Source organism: Amblyomma mixtum, unplaced genomic scaffold, assembly GCF_055824585.1.
Source record: "Amblyomma mixtum isolate Tamu unplaced genomic scaffold, ASM5582458v1 scaffold_13, whole genome shotgun sequence".
In the NCBI taxonomy this organism is placed as follows: domain Eukaryota; kingdom Metazoa; phylum Arthropoda; class Arachnida; order Ixodida; family Ixodidae; genus Amblyomma; species Amblyomma mixtum.
Window position 1 is genome coordinate 1,172,193 of NW_028317662.1, and position 14,339 is coordinate 1,186,531.

A 14,339-nucleotide genomic window follows, 5' to 3' on the forward strand; every position below is an offset into this window, starting at 1 on the left:
CTGTAGTTGCACCTCGACAAACGCCTTCACCCTCCCCCTCATCCATCTCCAACGGTGCCGGAGGCTCGCCTTCTTCGGAACATCCAAATTAATGCAGTCATCACCCCGTCCGCCTCTCTCTATCGATCGATCGGACCCTTCCTTTCTCAACTGCCCCTGTATCTATGCGGACCAGGCTCATTGCCTCTTGTATTGCCCGGCTGCTCAGCAGTTCAGCAGTCGGGTTCCTACCCCCCACCTTTTCCTTCCATTACCACCTGGCTTAGCTGGCTTGGCGCTGAAAGGGAGGAAGAACAGCGACTTCTGCTCGCCCAGGCGGTCGACATGCTTGGCCTGTAAGTTATGGCCGAATAAAGGTCTGCTACTACTACTGCTTTTAATTTAGAGTAGGATCATTTTGCTGTGGCTGCAACACATTTCAAAAGAAAGGTTTATGGCTTTCTTGTACAGGATTGAACATCCCCCGAGCAACAAAGGCCTTGCCTTGCTTAGTGGTGAACAATTTATACCGCCATATGTACTTGTGGAGCAAAATTATCAGTCACTTCTAGAAAAGGTATCAAACCTGTACGAAACTGTTCACCTTCATTGCGAGATAGCCAAGCACCAACTGTTTCGAACAAAAATTCAGTTGCATTTTCATGTTTGGTCTATAATCATTATTGGACTAATCCAGTTCTCTGCAGGACAATGGCATCTACCTATGATCTTGATTTATTCCCAAGCCAGCTGCAACCATTTTCTCTGAACAAACCACCCCTTCATTTAGTATTGATCTGCTGGGCTGGCATTACCATAATGTTCCTTTTTTTTTTCTTTTCGGTCGCTCCCCAAAGAAGTGCCATGTGTTTCTTTTCGGTTTTATGGGGTTTAATGTCCCAAAGTTGCCCAGTCTATGAGGCATGCCGTAGTGGAGGACTGGGTTTAATTCCGACCACGTGGGGTTTTGCAGCGTGCAATGACATCGCACAGGACACGGGCCTCTAGCATCGAAATGCGCCCACTGCGGCCGGCATCGAGCCTCCGCCTTTATGACCAACAGCTGAGCAGAGCAAACACTGAGCCACCGCGACGGCCGAGCGCCAAGTGTAATTTAGCGGTGAAGTAATGAGGTTAGTTCACAGATGTGACTAAGATTGAGCCCAGTGTCACTGAAGTTTTGTGTTCAATCAAACTAGCTAATGTGGCGGTCTGCTGCAGTTCTTATAAAGGCCTTATGCCTTTATGATGCACGATATGATTTCCTAATCTTGTTATCATGTGATTTTCAGAAGTTTTCGAGTGCTGCCTGAAAAAACAGGTGATTTGAGTAGTGCTAATGTGATGTGATAAACAATCTTTTTATGCTAACGCAGTTGAATATGTACTGTCGGGGATAAAAGTGGTACACTCCACAAGGCGGGAGCCGGAGCAACGGAAAACTAAAGCCGGAAACCTGCGTTGTAACGCCATCTACAGGCGGCATCCGGAATCCTGACAGCCAGTGCGTCATCTTTATTATCAGCAGGCTTGGAGGAAAGATTTTTTCCTTCATCCATGTCAGCAGGTATGTTGCTTGGCTCGTTTTAATGTTTCGTGCCTTAGCTCGCCAAAATGCCGCAGTTTTTTATTGCTCCTGCTCCATCCCCGTGGAGTATACCACTTTTGCCACCGATAGTACATGAATGGCAGCTTGCTCATATTTATTCATAAGCAACTGCGGCGTCTGTCATAGGCCGAGTCCACCTTCAGGACATCAAACTCTAAGTGTAACTGTGCTAATCCATGTTGAGTGCTCCCACCCCCTGAGGCCATACATCGCCTTGGGTGCTGAGACAATTTCCGTGTGCGCCAATTTCTAGTTCTGCATAAAAGTCTTAAGTGAGCAAACCAGTTCTGTTTACATCGTTGTCATGCTGGTTCCTTTATTTTGTTGTGAACATACAAAACGGTTTGCATTTGCAGTTCTGGAAACATTCTTAAATGATACTTTTGCATCAGAACAACATAGGGGCTCATTGGCATATTTTATGCGCACCATAATGTCACTGAGCCTTTAAACGTATAAGAAATACTGTTTCCTACCATCCCACATTCCCGGATGCTCAGTCATTTCTCGTTATATGGGCGACTCAAGTCATGGACAGTTTTTCTACGGACAGAGTTTTCCAGCGTACTTATTCCTCGCTAATATGGCAACTCGCTGAGCGTACAATACAAAGGACGGCAATCCGCACTGCCAGTTGCCTCCATGTACACCTGTCGCGCTAATATCGGCAGCGATGGCATTCAGCTCTCGACTGCTCCAAGCAAATGTTCCTTTTCCAGTTCTAAGAGCTGGAAACCAGGAGTAGGCTGTTCAAAACTGCAAATGCCTTAGTGAGGGCCCTTTTGAAGAGCGTAACTCTTGTACTCCCGTTCGCGAGTTGAGCAACGTCGCTGTCGCCGTAGCCGCGAAAGTAGCGCACCTCACTCATAGATGGCGCCAAAGTGGTGTGCACCGCGCGCGCCTTCGTTTATCACCGCTGCATAAGCGAAGGTACGGTGGCTATAAATATGCGAGGGAAGGTATGCCTGCGGCCAGGCTGCCTCCTCGCAGTCGAACCACACTCCGCGGCGTTCGCGAGCGGTGCTGTGAAATGTGCTGCAGGCGATATACCAGGTGTTTCAGGGAAGACTTTCAAACATTTTCAAAAATAGGCATTCTAGAGTAAACATATGGCTTTTGGGGCATAGTACTACGTATGTTGTCGGACACCGTAAAGCCCAATAATTGTCTTAAGTAATAAAATTGTTAACTATTTTTTTTAATTGTGATTTCGGCCCGTAGACAGGCGCCTAGATTCAATTAGATTTCTAGCCGTTTGTTAGTAATAGCCGGATCAGTTTTTAGAATTTGGAAAACGAGATTTTTGTGCCTGATCAAAATTTGGCTACATCGCGCAAAAATACAAGCCAAATTTAGCCGAGCCACAGGGCCACGGGTAATCGCCATCTTCCAAGTGTAACTTCTAAGGTGTATTTTAATTTTTACTTGACTGACCGCCAGAAGTACAAAAGCAGAACTTATTTACAAATTGCTTTATTTGCGATTTCTTTTCGTGATTGATTATTACGGACGACTTATATATTAGCGCCATTAAGGTGCTAATATATAATTCACTATTTTTATCGCATATTAACTATTGCCACCTGGTCTGGGGTTCCTCCAACGCAACTAACATTATTAAGCTGTTATTATTACAAAAGAAAGCTGTCCGTGCAATTGCTAACGCACCGCGCCTCGCTCACACAGAACCACTTTTTAACAGACTTTCCATAGCCACCATGAATTCCATATAGAATGACTTACTCCTTAGGTGATTTATAGGAAGCAAAAACAGGGTAACAATTTATTTCAAGGGCTATCTAACCTCTCAAAAAATACTAAAGTTTACAATACCCGGCATAACTAAACATGGTACATTCCAAAGACACGAACTAACTACGGAACCCAGGTACTAAGTGACAGACTGCCATCATTACTCAACTCACTCGGCAATATTACTTGATCATTTGTGTCCAGCGATAAATGTCTGTGCGGTAAACTTTTTCATACTGTTTGATTTGAATTGTGATAATTTGTGATAGTTTCGTATTTTCCAAATTCTGTTTTGCATTTTTGATTGCTACTTCATATTGCTATGTTGAATTGTATAGTAAACTATTAATAAGCATTATTATTGCAACATATCTTAATCACTTGTACTCCAAATTGACTTTCTTAATAACCCTCATTGCTACTTCATACTCCTATGTCGAATTGAATACTAAACTATGTTTTTTAAAGGTGATCTTTGTACCATTTCCTAATCGTTGCTGTTGTCAAATTGTGTTTGTTACCAGAATTCATAACATATGTAGCCTTTATTAATAGGGAACTTGGGCCCTGTCAAGCCGCGCTTTTTCAGGCTTTTTGCCCATGTTCCCGACATTGTGTACACATGATGTCAAATAAATCTGTCTGTCTGTCTGTCTGTCTGTCCGTCCGTCCGTCCGTCCGTCCGTCCGTCCGTCCGTCCGTCCGTCCGTCCGTCCGTCCGTCCGTCCGTCCGTCCGTCCGTCCGTCCGTCCGGCCGGCCGGCCGGCCTTACGGGAAGTTTTGCTGGGGAACAGAAATAGGGATATTAACTGCGACTGTGCTCGCGCGTGGTTTCTGGGCATTGAAGGGTTCTTGAATCCGCTGTTCACTGAATACCAATTCCCGTGCATTTCTATCTTTTGGGAAAGGAGGAAATATTATTGAAGTTTTCGGCAGAGATTTTACATGTGCCATCTAGGCCTCCCAAAGAGTCTTCTGACCGCAGTGTTCCGCTCTGGCAAGAAGGTTTTACTCTCGACATTTGTGTTAACACCTGGATTAAGAGGAAAATTGCTCAGCTTCTTTTTTGGTTCCTGTGTAGTCCTTGAACAAAGATTCCCAGTTAACTGCCTTATTTCTCCTGCTGCTCCCATTACTGACTGTCATCGTTGTGGCAGAGACAGTACGCGTTTTTTCCTTGAAGCCCATTGGCCTGTATCACTGCAGCATGCGGCCATTATGGTCGCTTTCTTAAAGGAAAGTGAATGTAAAGCACATTGCATGAACTTGATCTTTATCTGTATATGTTTCGTTGGGAACATGCCATTTCTGTGTGTAGCAGTAAAGCCCACTCTAGCGGTCTAAAGTCTCACAGTATAGGTGGCGCCTGATTCAGGACAGTGTGATGGAGTTTTTGCATCATGCACTTCTAGTGTGGCCTCTTGCCATCCCTTAATCAGCGGTGTATTTGCATATATTACATTTGTTTTTGGGGGTAATGATGTGCAGGAGACTGCATTTGTGGCAGCTCTTAATTTTTTGCATACAGTGATAGCCAACAGGCAGATCTTTAGTTTTGCTGATGCACTCGTTTTTAAATATTGCCCAAGTGAAGCCGAGGCTGGAAGAAGTGCTGGTCCCAGTTAGTGCGTCGGCGTCTGTCCCCAATGGCTAAATTAAAATGATACTGTTAGTACTCAGCTGCCATCGCAGCATATAATCTTAGTCTGTTCTCTTAGTAAAATTACATGCTGCGCTGGAAGTTAATTGCGTCACACAACACCAATTTAAGACAGCCAGTCAGCTAAAGATGTACCTGTTATGAGTGCAGTGAGCGCTCTGGAAAGGTGATGGCATTAGCCATCATGAATCCTTTGGGACATTTCTTATGACTGGAATCATACAAAATGATGAGAGTAAGAATTTCTGCAAAACTATTGTCCCAGCCAACATACTGGCTGCAATGGTTCAGTGGAGCTGTGGTATTGTTTTGATATTGCTCGAATTTTTCCTTATGGGTCTGAATTTTGGGTGCCACACAAGTACTTTATGTGAGGTTACACTTGCCCCAGAACTGACTTGAGCCTTAACAGAGGTCATGCTGAAAGAGTCTTGGTCAGAAATAATCATTTAAGTTTTATGTGTCAAATGCAGCACACATTGACATGCATTAGCCCTCCAATTTTAGTACTTCAGGTTGAAATTTTATACGTTTATTGAAGAATTAACAAAGAATTTATGTGGGGCAGTGTTTAACTATGCTGCTTGTAGTTTTGTGCAAGTTCTGTTTCGGTATGTGAAATGCGCTCAGAAACTTTATGTACCTGGTGAATATTTATAATGCACCGGCGCACGTTTACGTCAACTATCCACATCCGTTTAGTAAACGTTGTTATGCAAAATTATACCATGTTTTCTGGTTTAGTTGTAAATAATGTACCCTTACGGCCTTGAACTGTAGGAGCAAGGCTGAACTTGCTGATGGGATATGTACAACAGCGCACACTAAGTGCACATCACATTTTCAATTTAGAAAACACAGCTTAGTGTGCCTTCGTATCTTCATACTAAGATCCTTGGTGCGGCATTACATCACAACACACCCCACTACAAAAGCCTAGTGTGCACATCACCGCACAACGTTGTGGTGCGAGGGGCACATCACATTTCTGGCGTGCACACTATTATAAATTACACTAGGCTGCTGTGGTCAGATGTCAACACTAGTCCGGTTTGATGTTCACGCCAGAACACATCTACTAAGTCTGGTGTGAATGCTACAACACACCAACACAATACGGTGCACACACTAGAACATGCTTCCAAGGTCTCGAGTTCACAACGAAACACGTTAGCTAATCTGGTGTTCACACTAGGAAACTCCACCACGTATCGGTAAATCCTGGTGCAAGTTGTGACTGGGCGCGGAGCCGCTATTATACTGTCACGTAGTCGTGACTGCAGTCTGGTGAACAGGAAGACAGCGAGAATCGCTTTTAAACGAAACTCTTTACTTGGGCTGACTTGCGCCAGCAAAGAACTGAATCACTCGGCGGCGGTGCCGCAACAAGCGTGCTCGGCGGTCCTCGAACAGAATGCCCGCCGCTGTCGGCCGTGCTCTCTTTAAAGCTGATAGCGAACTTTCTAGATAAAGCTTGAAAAGTTACTAGAATACTCTGGCGCAAAGTAGAATCGGCTCCGCCTGAATGCGATCAATCGAGATAAATCTAGGCGCGTCTTGCATCACAAACGAAGCGATAAAGCGGCGTGTCGGCAGCCTTGAAGCATGAGCAAACAAACGCTACAAACAAGCGCTACAAAGATTCGCGGCAATATAGCAATGTCATCCTGAGACAAATTACCCGGAGGCTAAGTTTCTTCTCTTTGGGATGAAAAGGCACCTGTAACGACAATGTTTACTGTTTGTGAGAAAAAAATCATTAATCAATTTATACTCACTGCAGTCTCTTTTATCTCCAGATCTTTCAAATTTCGCGCAAACTTTAAAAAGATTCATAAAAGCAAATTAAAAAATACATATTCATCAACTTGTTTATGTTTATGTTGAGGCGATATCTCTCTCCTAGGAAAAACATTTAGATGTAAATCATTTGGCAGGCAATAAAATTTAGGTTGCGTGCAAGATTTGGATGCACTCTGCAGAATACAGGTTAATTAAGTTACCTCAAGCGTCCGGAAGATGACGAATAGAAAGCTAAATTAACACATGTTATCGACCTTGCCAAGCCGAATTCTTGATTCCACCGTGAACTAATCAGTAAATCTAATTATTTTGCAAAACGTCCGATAGAACACAACCGGTAGGCTGTTGGAACACCTTACGAGCGTGTAGGAAGAGTCAAAACAAAGAATGTCCACTGTTGATTCAACAGAATAGTCCCGGCAGACGTGAGTCAATGTTTTGCGGGATATGAAAGAATTCATCGCAATTATTCTCCAAAAATTATATTTGGTAATAAACACACAAACTCGGTTACTAGACACTGGAACGCGTACCTTTTCGATCGGTTATTTAGGAAGATTTCTTCGATTCACGGAAGAAAAATGTCGCGCAGAGTATTTTGTGTTGACGAAAGCAACACATAAATTGCACCTACCCAAGAAAAAGCATTCACTTCCAACCTGGGAATAACAAATTGCTCTTCCTGTCCCTCCTTTGTCTGATTGTGGCGGGATTGTGCATTAAAACCTTCACCATTACTTTGGCCTCACTTCGTTCGAATGAAAACTAACGAAGCAAGAACATCGTTTACTTTATAGTTAAATATTTAACTACAGCGTCGGAAGCTATCAACTTGCCTGATATACATCCTGAGCTTATTTCCTCATGTTGCGTGATTAGAAATTTCTATCATAATATCGTCATCACAGGATGCTATCATAGCATATTTGCAGTACGCAGGATTTCCTCAAAATGCTCATGGTGCTTAGGATAGTTGGTTTATTGGTTTATTGGGGTTTAACGTCCCGAAGCAACTCAGGCTTTGAGGGACGCCGCAGTGAAGGGCTCCCGAAATTTTGACCACCTGGGGTTCGTTCACGTGCACTGACATCGGACAGCACACGGGCCTCTAGAATTTTGCCTTCATCGAAATTCAGCCGCCGCGGCCGGGATCGAACCCGCGTCTTCTCGGTCAGCAGCCGAGCGCCGAAACCACTAAGCCACCGCGGCGGGACGGTGCTTAGGATAGAACATTGTGTGAAAGAGAAACTGTGGGCGCAAACATGAATCTTCCATCCAGCACTCAATGTCGCATCGTGCGCCATTTTGCTTAGGTGTTGTGGGAAGAATCGTACCGTCTTTGCGTTAATAAGTATTTCGACACTCTATTGTTCCAGAACTTCTAAGAACCTTGTTTTTGTGAATAGCGTGTTATTTTTTGCTTGGTCATCTGATCTCTTCGAGAAGATATACAGTCTTTAAACAACGCTTGCACTTTTCTTGTTGCAAAATGTGTCGTCAAGGGACTGTTAAGCAAAACTATATAGCGAAAATAGATTGCCAAACCATTTTGCAGCGGAAGTCAATGAAAATTAGGCAGCCATCGTCTTTTTAAATTATCCATGAACTTACCTTCAGCTAGGGATTTCGCGCCGTCTTGTGGCTAGATCCCCTGCAATTAGGGATGAAGTCTGCAAACGCTGTAAGGTATGTCCCGGGAGTGGTCACATGATGGAGTCAATTTTTGGCGAACAAGGCGGCTATGCATTTCCAGGGAACCTTCGTATTGCTGCTCGCTCACTATATCGAAGCAGCCTCAACTTAACTACATCGAAAACGATTATTTCGTGCAAAATAAATTCAAATGGACTTTTAGAAACTTTTCTTACAGGAACATGAAATTGTAATGGCGCGTTTCTCAGTATTCTCCAGCGTTACCTGTGTTCTGCACGTGACTTTATGAGCCCCCTTGGCTTGCTCTTGCGTAAAGTTGGCGAACAAGGTTTCTATGCATTTCCCGGGAGCCATCGCACTGCTGGTCGCTCTCTATATCGAAGCAATGCCAGCTGAACTACAATGAAAACAAATATTTCGCGTAAAATAACATTCAAAAGTGCTTTTAGAAACTTTTTTGGTGGAAACATTAAATTATGATGGTGCGTTTCTCAGTATTTTCCAGCGTTGCCTGTGTTCTGCACGTAACTTTATGAGCCCCTTTGGCTTGCTCTTGCGTAAAGTTGGCCAACGAGGCTTCTATGCATTTCCCGGGAGCCATCGCACTGCTGGTCGCTCTCTATATCGAAGCAATGCCAGCTGAACTACATTGAAAACAAATATTTCGCGTAAATAAAATTCAAAAGTGCTTTTAGAAACTTTTTTGGTGGAAACATTAAATTATGATGGTGCGTTTCTCAGTATTCGCCAGCATTACCTGTGTTCTGCACGTGATTTCATGAGTCCTTCTTGGCTTGCTCTTGCGTAAAGATGATTCGCTGTGAAAATGGTACTAAAACCTGTTTTCGCAAGAATCGTCTTCTCAACTGCTTTGCATAACATCTCAAGTTCGCTGCCCGCACCGTGTCAAGTATTAACAGTTCTGAAATTTAGCTCAGGTCGCGAGGAAGTTTTTCTTCATGTAGATTCACGGACAGGCCGACTAAAAGAAACACCTATATTTCAGCGTCTCTTTCGGACGGTTTAAATGAGAGAGGTAACTTTAGGACTGTATCAAAGTGGAAAGGTGCGTGTCATACAGAGACCACCCTGCTATAGTAGTCCTGAGATGTAGGTGCAGATTCAAGGCTCGTGCCTTGCTCGCAATTACAACTGTGCGGTACTGCCAGCTGCAGCAAATTCTAGAGAATAGCAGAAATGTTCCATAATATTTACTAAGGAAAGGGCCGTAGATGGTTTTATGGCATGGCTACTGGGTCACCGCGATTTTGGGGTATATGCAAACACACCTGAAAATTGGTAATGAAGGGTACCATTCACTCCACGTAGAAAATGAATCAGTGTTCAGCATTGTTTTAAGACTTCATAGCTCAGCCGGTTTCTGTGCTTCTCTGTCTCACTATGCCGTAGCAACCAAAAGTTCAAAGGAGATCCGCTTTGTCATTTATTTCATGTTCACTTTTTCCATGGCGGTTGCACATCACACAGTGGCAACCATGAAAATCATGATGTAAATACTACAGGCATTTTGTCTCGCAATCTGCCTTCATTGGAAAATTATTGCAGTTTCGGCAGCATCCTCCATAACTGAATGGCTCGCATTTCTTGCTCAGAGAGTTGTAGTAGTACCTATTGAAAGCCCCGATGCATGGTCCACGAATCTTGGCTTGATAGCAACCTGCACCGAAGATACCACATTAATCACGTCAAGGCTTACGAAAAAACGCTGGCTCTCACTGTGCTGCCTCGGAGACAGCCACTAAATTCTGAGCGCCTTCTGCTCCCCCGGAATGTAAGCTGTATAAATAATTCTTCCGCAGTATTTTACAGTAACAACTTCTTTCGTCTATTATGTAGCATGCACTAGGAGCAAGAGCGTCACTGAAAAAAAGAATGTTACACTGGAAAGTATTGTTGGCTGTCATTCGAAGCACCTGCGTGTAATTTAGTTGAAAAATTGTAAAGAGTTAAGAAAGAAAATTATTTAAGTGTGTTTGGTCCGTTCAAATAATCCTTGTAAAATCTATGCATTCCGATAGGCAATTTTAGCTGTACGTAAATGTCCAACCCTCATTCCGACTTTTTCACAATTGCTTTAATTTCCTGAAACTATCAGCTTTGTTCCCATAGTGAGCCTTTTTTTAAGAAGCAACTAGAAGACAACATTCAAGCTAATGTCAGTTCATCGCCAGTCCTGCTTCTGGGGAGTAATGTGGAGCAGTGCATATGATATTTGCTAGTGAATATTCACTACTCATTTCTGGTACAGACAGGACAATTCGGTCAGTTCCACAAGACGTATTCATTCTCAAAGTAAATTTAGCACAAAATGACTTCAAAAGAGCTTGTCTAAAAGCTTTGCTCAGTTTTTCAGTGCTAAATACCGCCTGCATCTCCTAAACACGGTTCAGTCTTTATTACTCCATTTAACGCTGTGTTGCCAGCAAATGCGCTTTTCTTTCTTTCTGTTGTACTCGAAAACAAAGCAAAATGCAATTATTTTTTTTAATTTGCGCAAAATAGCTTTTCCCTTTTCTAGCTACTTAGTTCTGCGCACAAAAAGCACTGTGTGAAAAGATCGCAATTATAGGTGATCGGATTGTCTAGTTAAGTCTTCTCCGACTACGGAAGAAAAGTTATGCCCAGTTTGTCTAGCATACAAAACATAATGTAGAGACCTCTTACCAATACATTATTCATCTTTATGCTTGCTGTGACTCAAAAGCCAAGAAAACACATTAGGGTCCTCAACTGTCAACAGGAGCTGATGCCTGTTCCCAATGCCCAGCCAGTTTCAAGCCTTTCAGCGTAAGTATAAATTTCGTCCTTCCATCAACTCAACTAATCAGTGAGAAACGACGACAAGTTTCCGCTTTTCAACAAAACGTAAACCGCGGTGGCCTGGGAATTGAAGACAACTCTTGGTAGAAATCATTATGTTTAGAAGACTTACACAATGTAAAATATTGAATCAAAATAGCAGAACTATTTAGCATCTCTAACACGTACCTGATGGGTAGGTGCATGTTGGAGGATCTGAAAGAACAAACGCATCAAATAGTTACATAGTTACGAACGGACGGACGGACAGACGGAATTATTTCTAAGTCCCAAGAGTCCTGCCACCACGCCACTCAGCAAAACAAGGTGCTTCCTCAAAACCAATGAACACGGCTTATTTAACTGATTAGTTTGTGCATTCCGGAATTGAGTTCTTTATTTGGTCAGAGAGAGATGTTTCCTCCCTAGCAAACCGCTTCTCCTCTATGTATGCGTGCAGCGCTTCACCCGCTTTCGCCTCGCATTTCAACTCTTGCCAGCCTTTGAGGCCTTTGAGATTGAATTTGAATTGAATTGAATTGAGTTTATTTCCGTTCGAAACAACGGAAAGGGCTTGAACAAAAAGTGAAGCAAGTCCACTTGATTACGTTCGAGCACCCTTTACATGGCATTTGGTGAGGACAAAATTCTAGTATAACAACAGATGCTTTTACAGATTGCAGAATAGAACAAAAAATGTTAGTTATACACAGAAAATCTTACAAAATAATTTACACAATGCCAATACGCAATTCTAAGTGGAAAGTTCATAGAAATAAGTACGTATAAAAATAATGTGGGAGAACAAGGCAAAATAAGTATTAATTACACAGAACAAGCTCGACAATACAACGGAAACAACAGATGGAAGTTTTTAGCCTCAGGGGAGCAAGCATGATACCGAAATGCCTTCAACACTACTAATGCGAGCAACGACTCCAGCAAAACATAGATCACAGTGGTTGGGGATTTGCTTTTTCTCGCAAATATCTATTTAATCCTTTCCTCCAAAAAATAACGTACAAAATACAACTAAGCCGGATAAAAGCTTCTTTTGGCCTGATATTTTTTATTAATATCGGGAGTTTCCTAGCTGGAGGGGACAAGGAGCAATCTTAGCAGAATATTTTTGGGATAGCGTAGCTAGGCAGCTGAAAACACGTGAACTAAAAAATTGCAGTGCGCATTCAAGCTGAGTGATTCTATCAACATTAAGTGAACTGATCACCTGCTACCCCTTTACCGGTTTTATACTTTTCTTTATCTGGAACCGGCCAAAGTTAACGTGAGTTATTTGGCTTCGTGAGCTTTAATATTGTGACTAAGCAAAGATATATTCTTAAATTGTAACATAAAAAGGTTTCAGCAATTTTTATCCGCGTTTTTTTCCTTTCTAGTAAATATTCTTTTCTTATTGCCACCTGGTGACTAATACTGAGACCCGCACCAGCCACTGAAACAAAAAAAATAGTTCTCTCAATCTCCCTCAGGCTCAGCTCATGGCTGCTGCGGCACGTTTCTTTTTTTTAAGCGAAATATAGTTCTAAGCAGACAAAGAATGTTTTTGTTCAGCTCTCTACAGATTCTAGAACAAGGCTGATTCCTTGAAACTATTTTGATGGGCAGGTTACGCTAAACTTTTTACACTATGAAATCTTACCGCAGTGGGGTTGTCCATATGCAGTGGTAGCGAAGAGAGCCGCCACCGTCAATAAAGTCAGAGCTGCGTTCATGGCTTCTAAATGAATAGGTTATTATCGCGATGAAATGGTTCCACTTTTACGCGCTCGACTCGTCCCCTCGAAAATAAAACGCACTAGGATTGAGGAAAAAATCCGACAATTTTCCTGCGCACGTGCGGTAGAATTTTGTTATCCGGGCGTTCTTTTGCGTTCTAGCGGCGCACGTATTACTCAGGTGTTGGTATTTTTTTTTTCTCCCCACACAGCCACAGCTAGGTACGATACCTCGGTTAACCGCCACGTGGCATTTCAAATTTCGCGCAAAACGGGTAGAGCACTTCAGTATACAAAAATGGCAGCTCTGAAACAGCGCAGCAACACTTTCAGTTATTCTTCCCCCCCACCCACCTCCTCAAATAGTTGAGTGGAATCAGTGGAAAAACAACGCCATCTTTTCACCAAAACTGCGCTTTTATGAAGTTTAGAATAATGTTTTTTCATGTATTATTTGCGAGTTTTATTCTTTGGTGTAACCTTGTGCGTGATAATTTAGCTTTTTACTTATTTAGTCTGGTTCAGCCTAGCTGTTCCAAATGTGTTACTTGTGATTTCTATTGTAGAACCAGTGCTAAGTGCATTTTTTAACCATGCATGTACCACCAAGCTAAAACCAACGTCTGCTGATTGCAGTATTTACAAATAAATAAATTAATTGAACAACACATTTGCCAAATATCAGTTTGTTGTAAACCATTCTATTCCCGCTGAAACCTAGGTGGAACTCGAGATCTTCAAGCAGAAGGAATGTAGGCTGTTGTCGACCTTTATATTAACCTTAGGTTTGGTTTGGTTTAGGCGGGTTTTCCGTCCCAAAGCGACTCAGGCTATGAGGGACGCCGTAGTGAAGGGTTCCGGAAATTTCGAACATGTGGGGTTCTTTACCGTGCACTGACCTCGCACAGGCTGAATGACCAACTGACCCACACCGGCAGCTACTCCTGGAGGCTCTATGATGCTCAGGGCCCTAGTAGAATTCTTAGGAAGCCTACGCTGTGAAGTGCCGTTCGGATATCGGTATCGCTTTCGTCGTACTGTGGCCACGCGATTACGGAAGCTACCACCAGCCCATCAAAAACAGTCGCAATGCCGGGATAAAATAAACTGATTTTTGTGTCAATTTTAAACTCGCACGGAACGGTTAGAAGTGATACTAACGGCAGTGTAAAGCATCTAGAAATCTTTGCGTCAAACTCTAATGACTTATAACTCGTATGTTTAAATGAGGCTGACAACCACACGTGTTACTAATCCTCCATAATAGATTTAATGCACTAAAAATCACTTTTCGAAATGAGCTAGGAAGCTTAACTGAAACACCACG

General features: G+C 42.8%; 1 protein-coding gene across 1 annotated transcript; it reads right to left on the minus strand.

Moving 5' to 3' along the window:
• Positions 1-9,895: 9,895 nt before the first annotated feature.
• LOC149324849 (kunitz-like toxin PcKuz1) lies at positions 9,896-13,073 on the minus strand. The gene is made up of 3 exons (XM_089565211.1): positions 12,937-13,073; positions 11,466-11,492; positions 9,896-10,134 (listed from the first exon to the last, which is right to left on the minus strand). The coding sequence occupies exons 1-3, from the start codon at positions 13,007-13,009 to the stop codon at positions 9,974-9,976; spliced, it is 261 nt and encodes an 86-aa protein (XP_089421337.1). The 5' UTR covers positions 13,010-13,073; the 3' UTR covers positions 9,896-9,973.
• Positions 13,074-14,339: the final 1,266 nt, after the last annotated feature.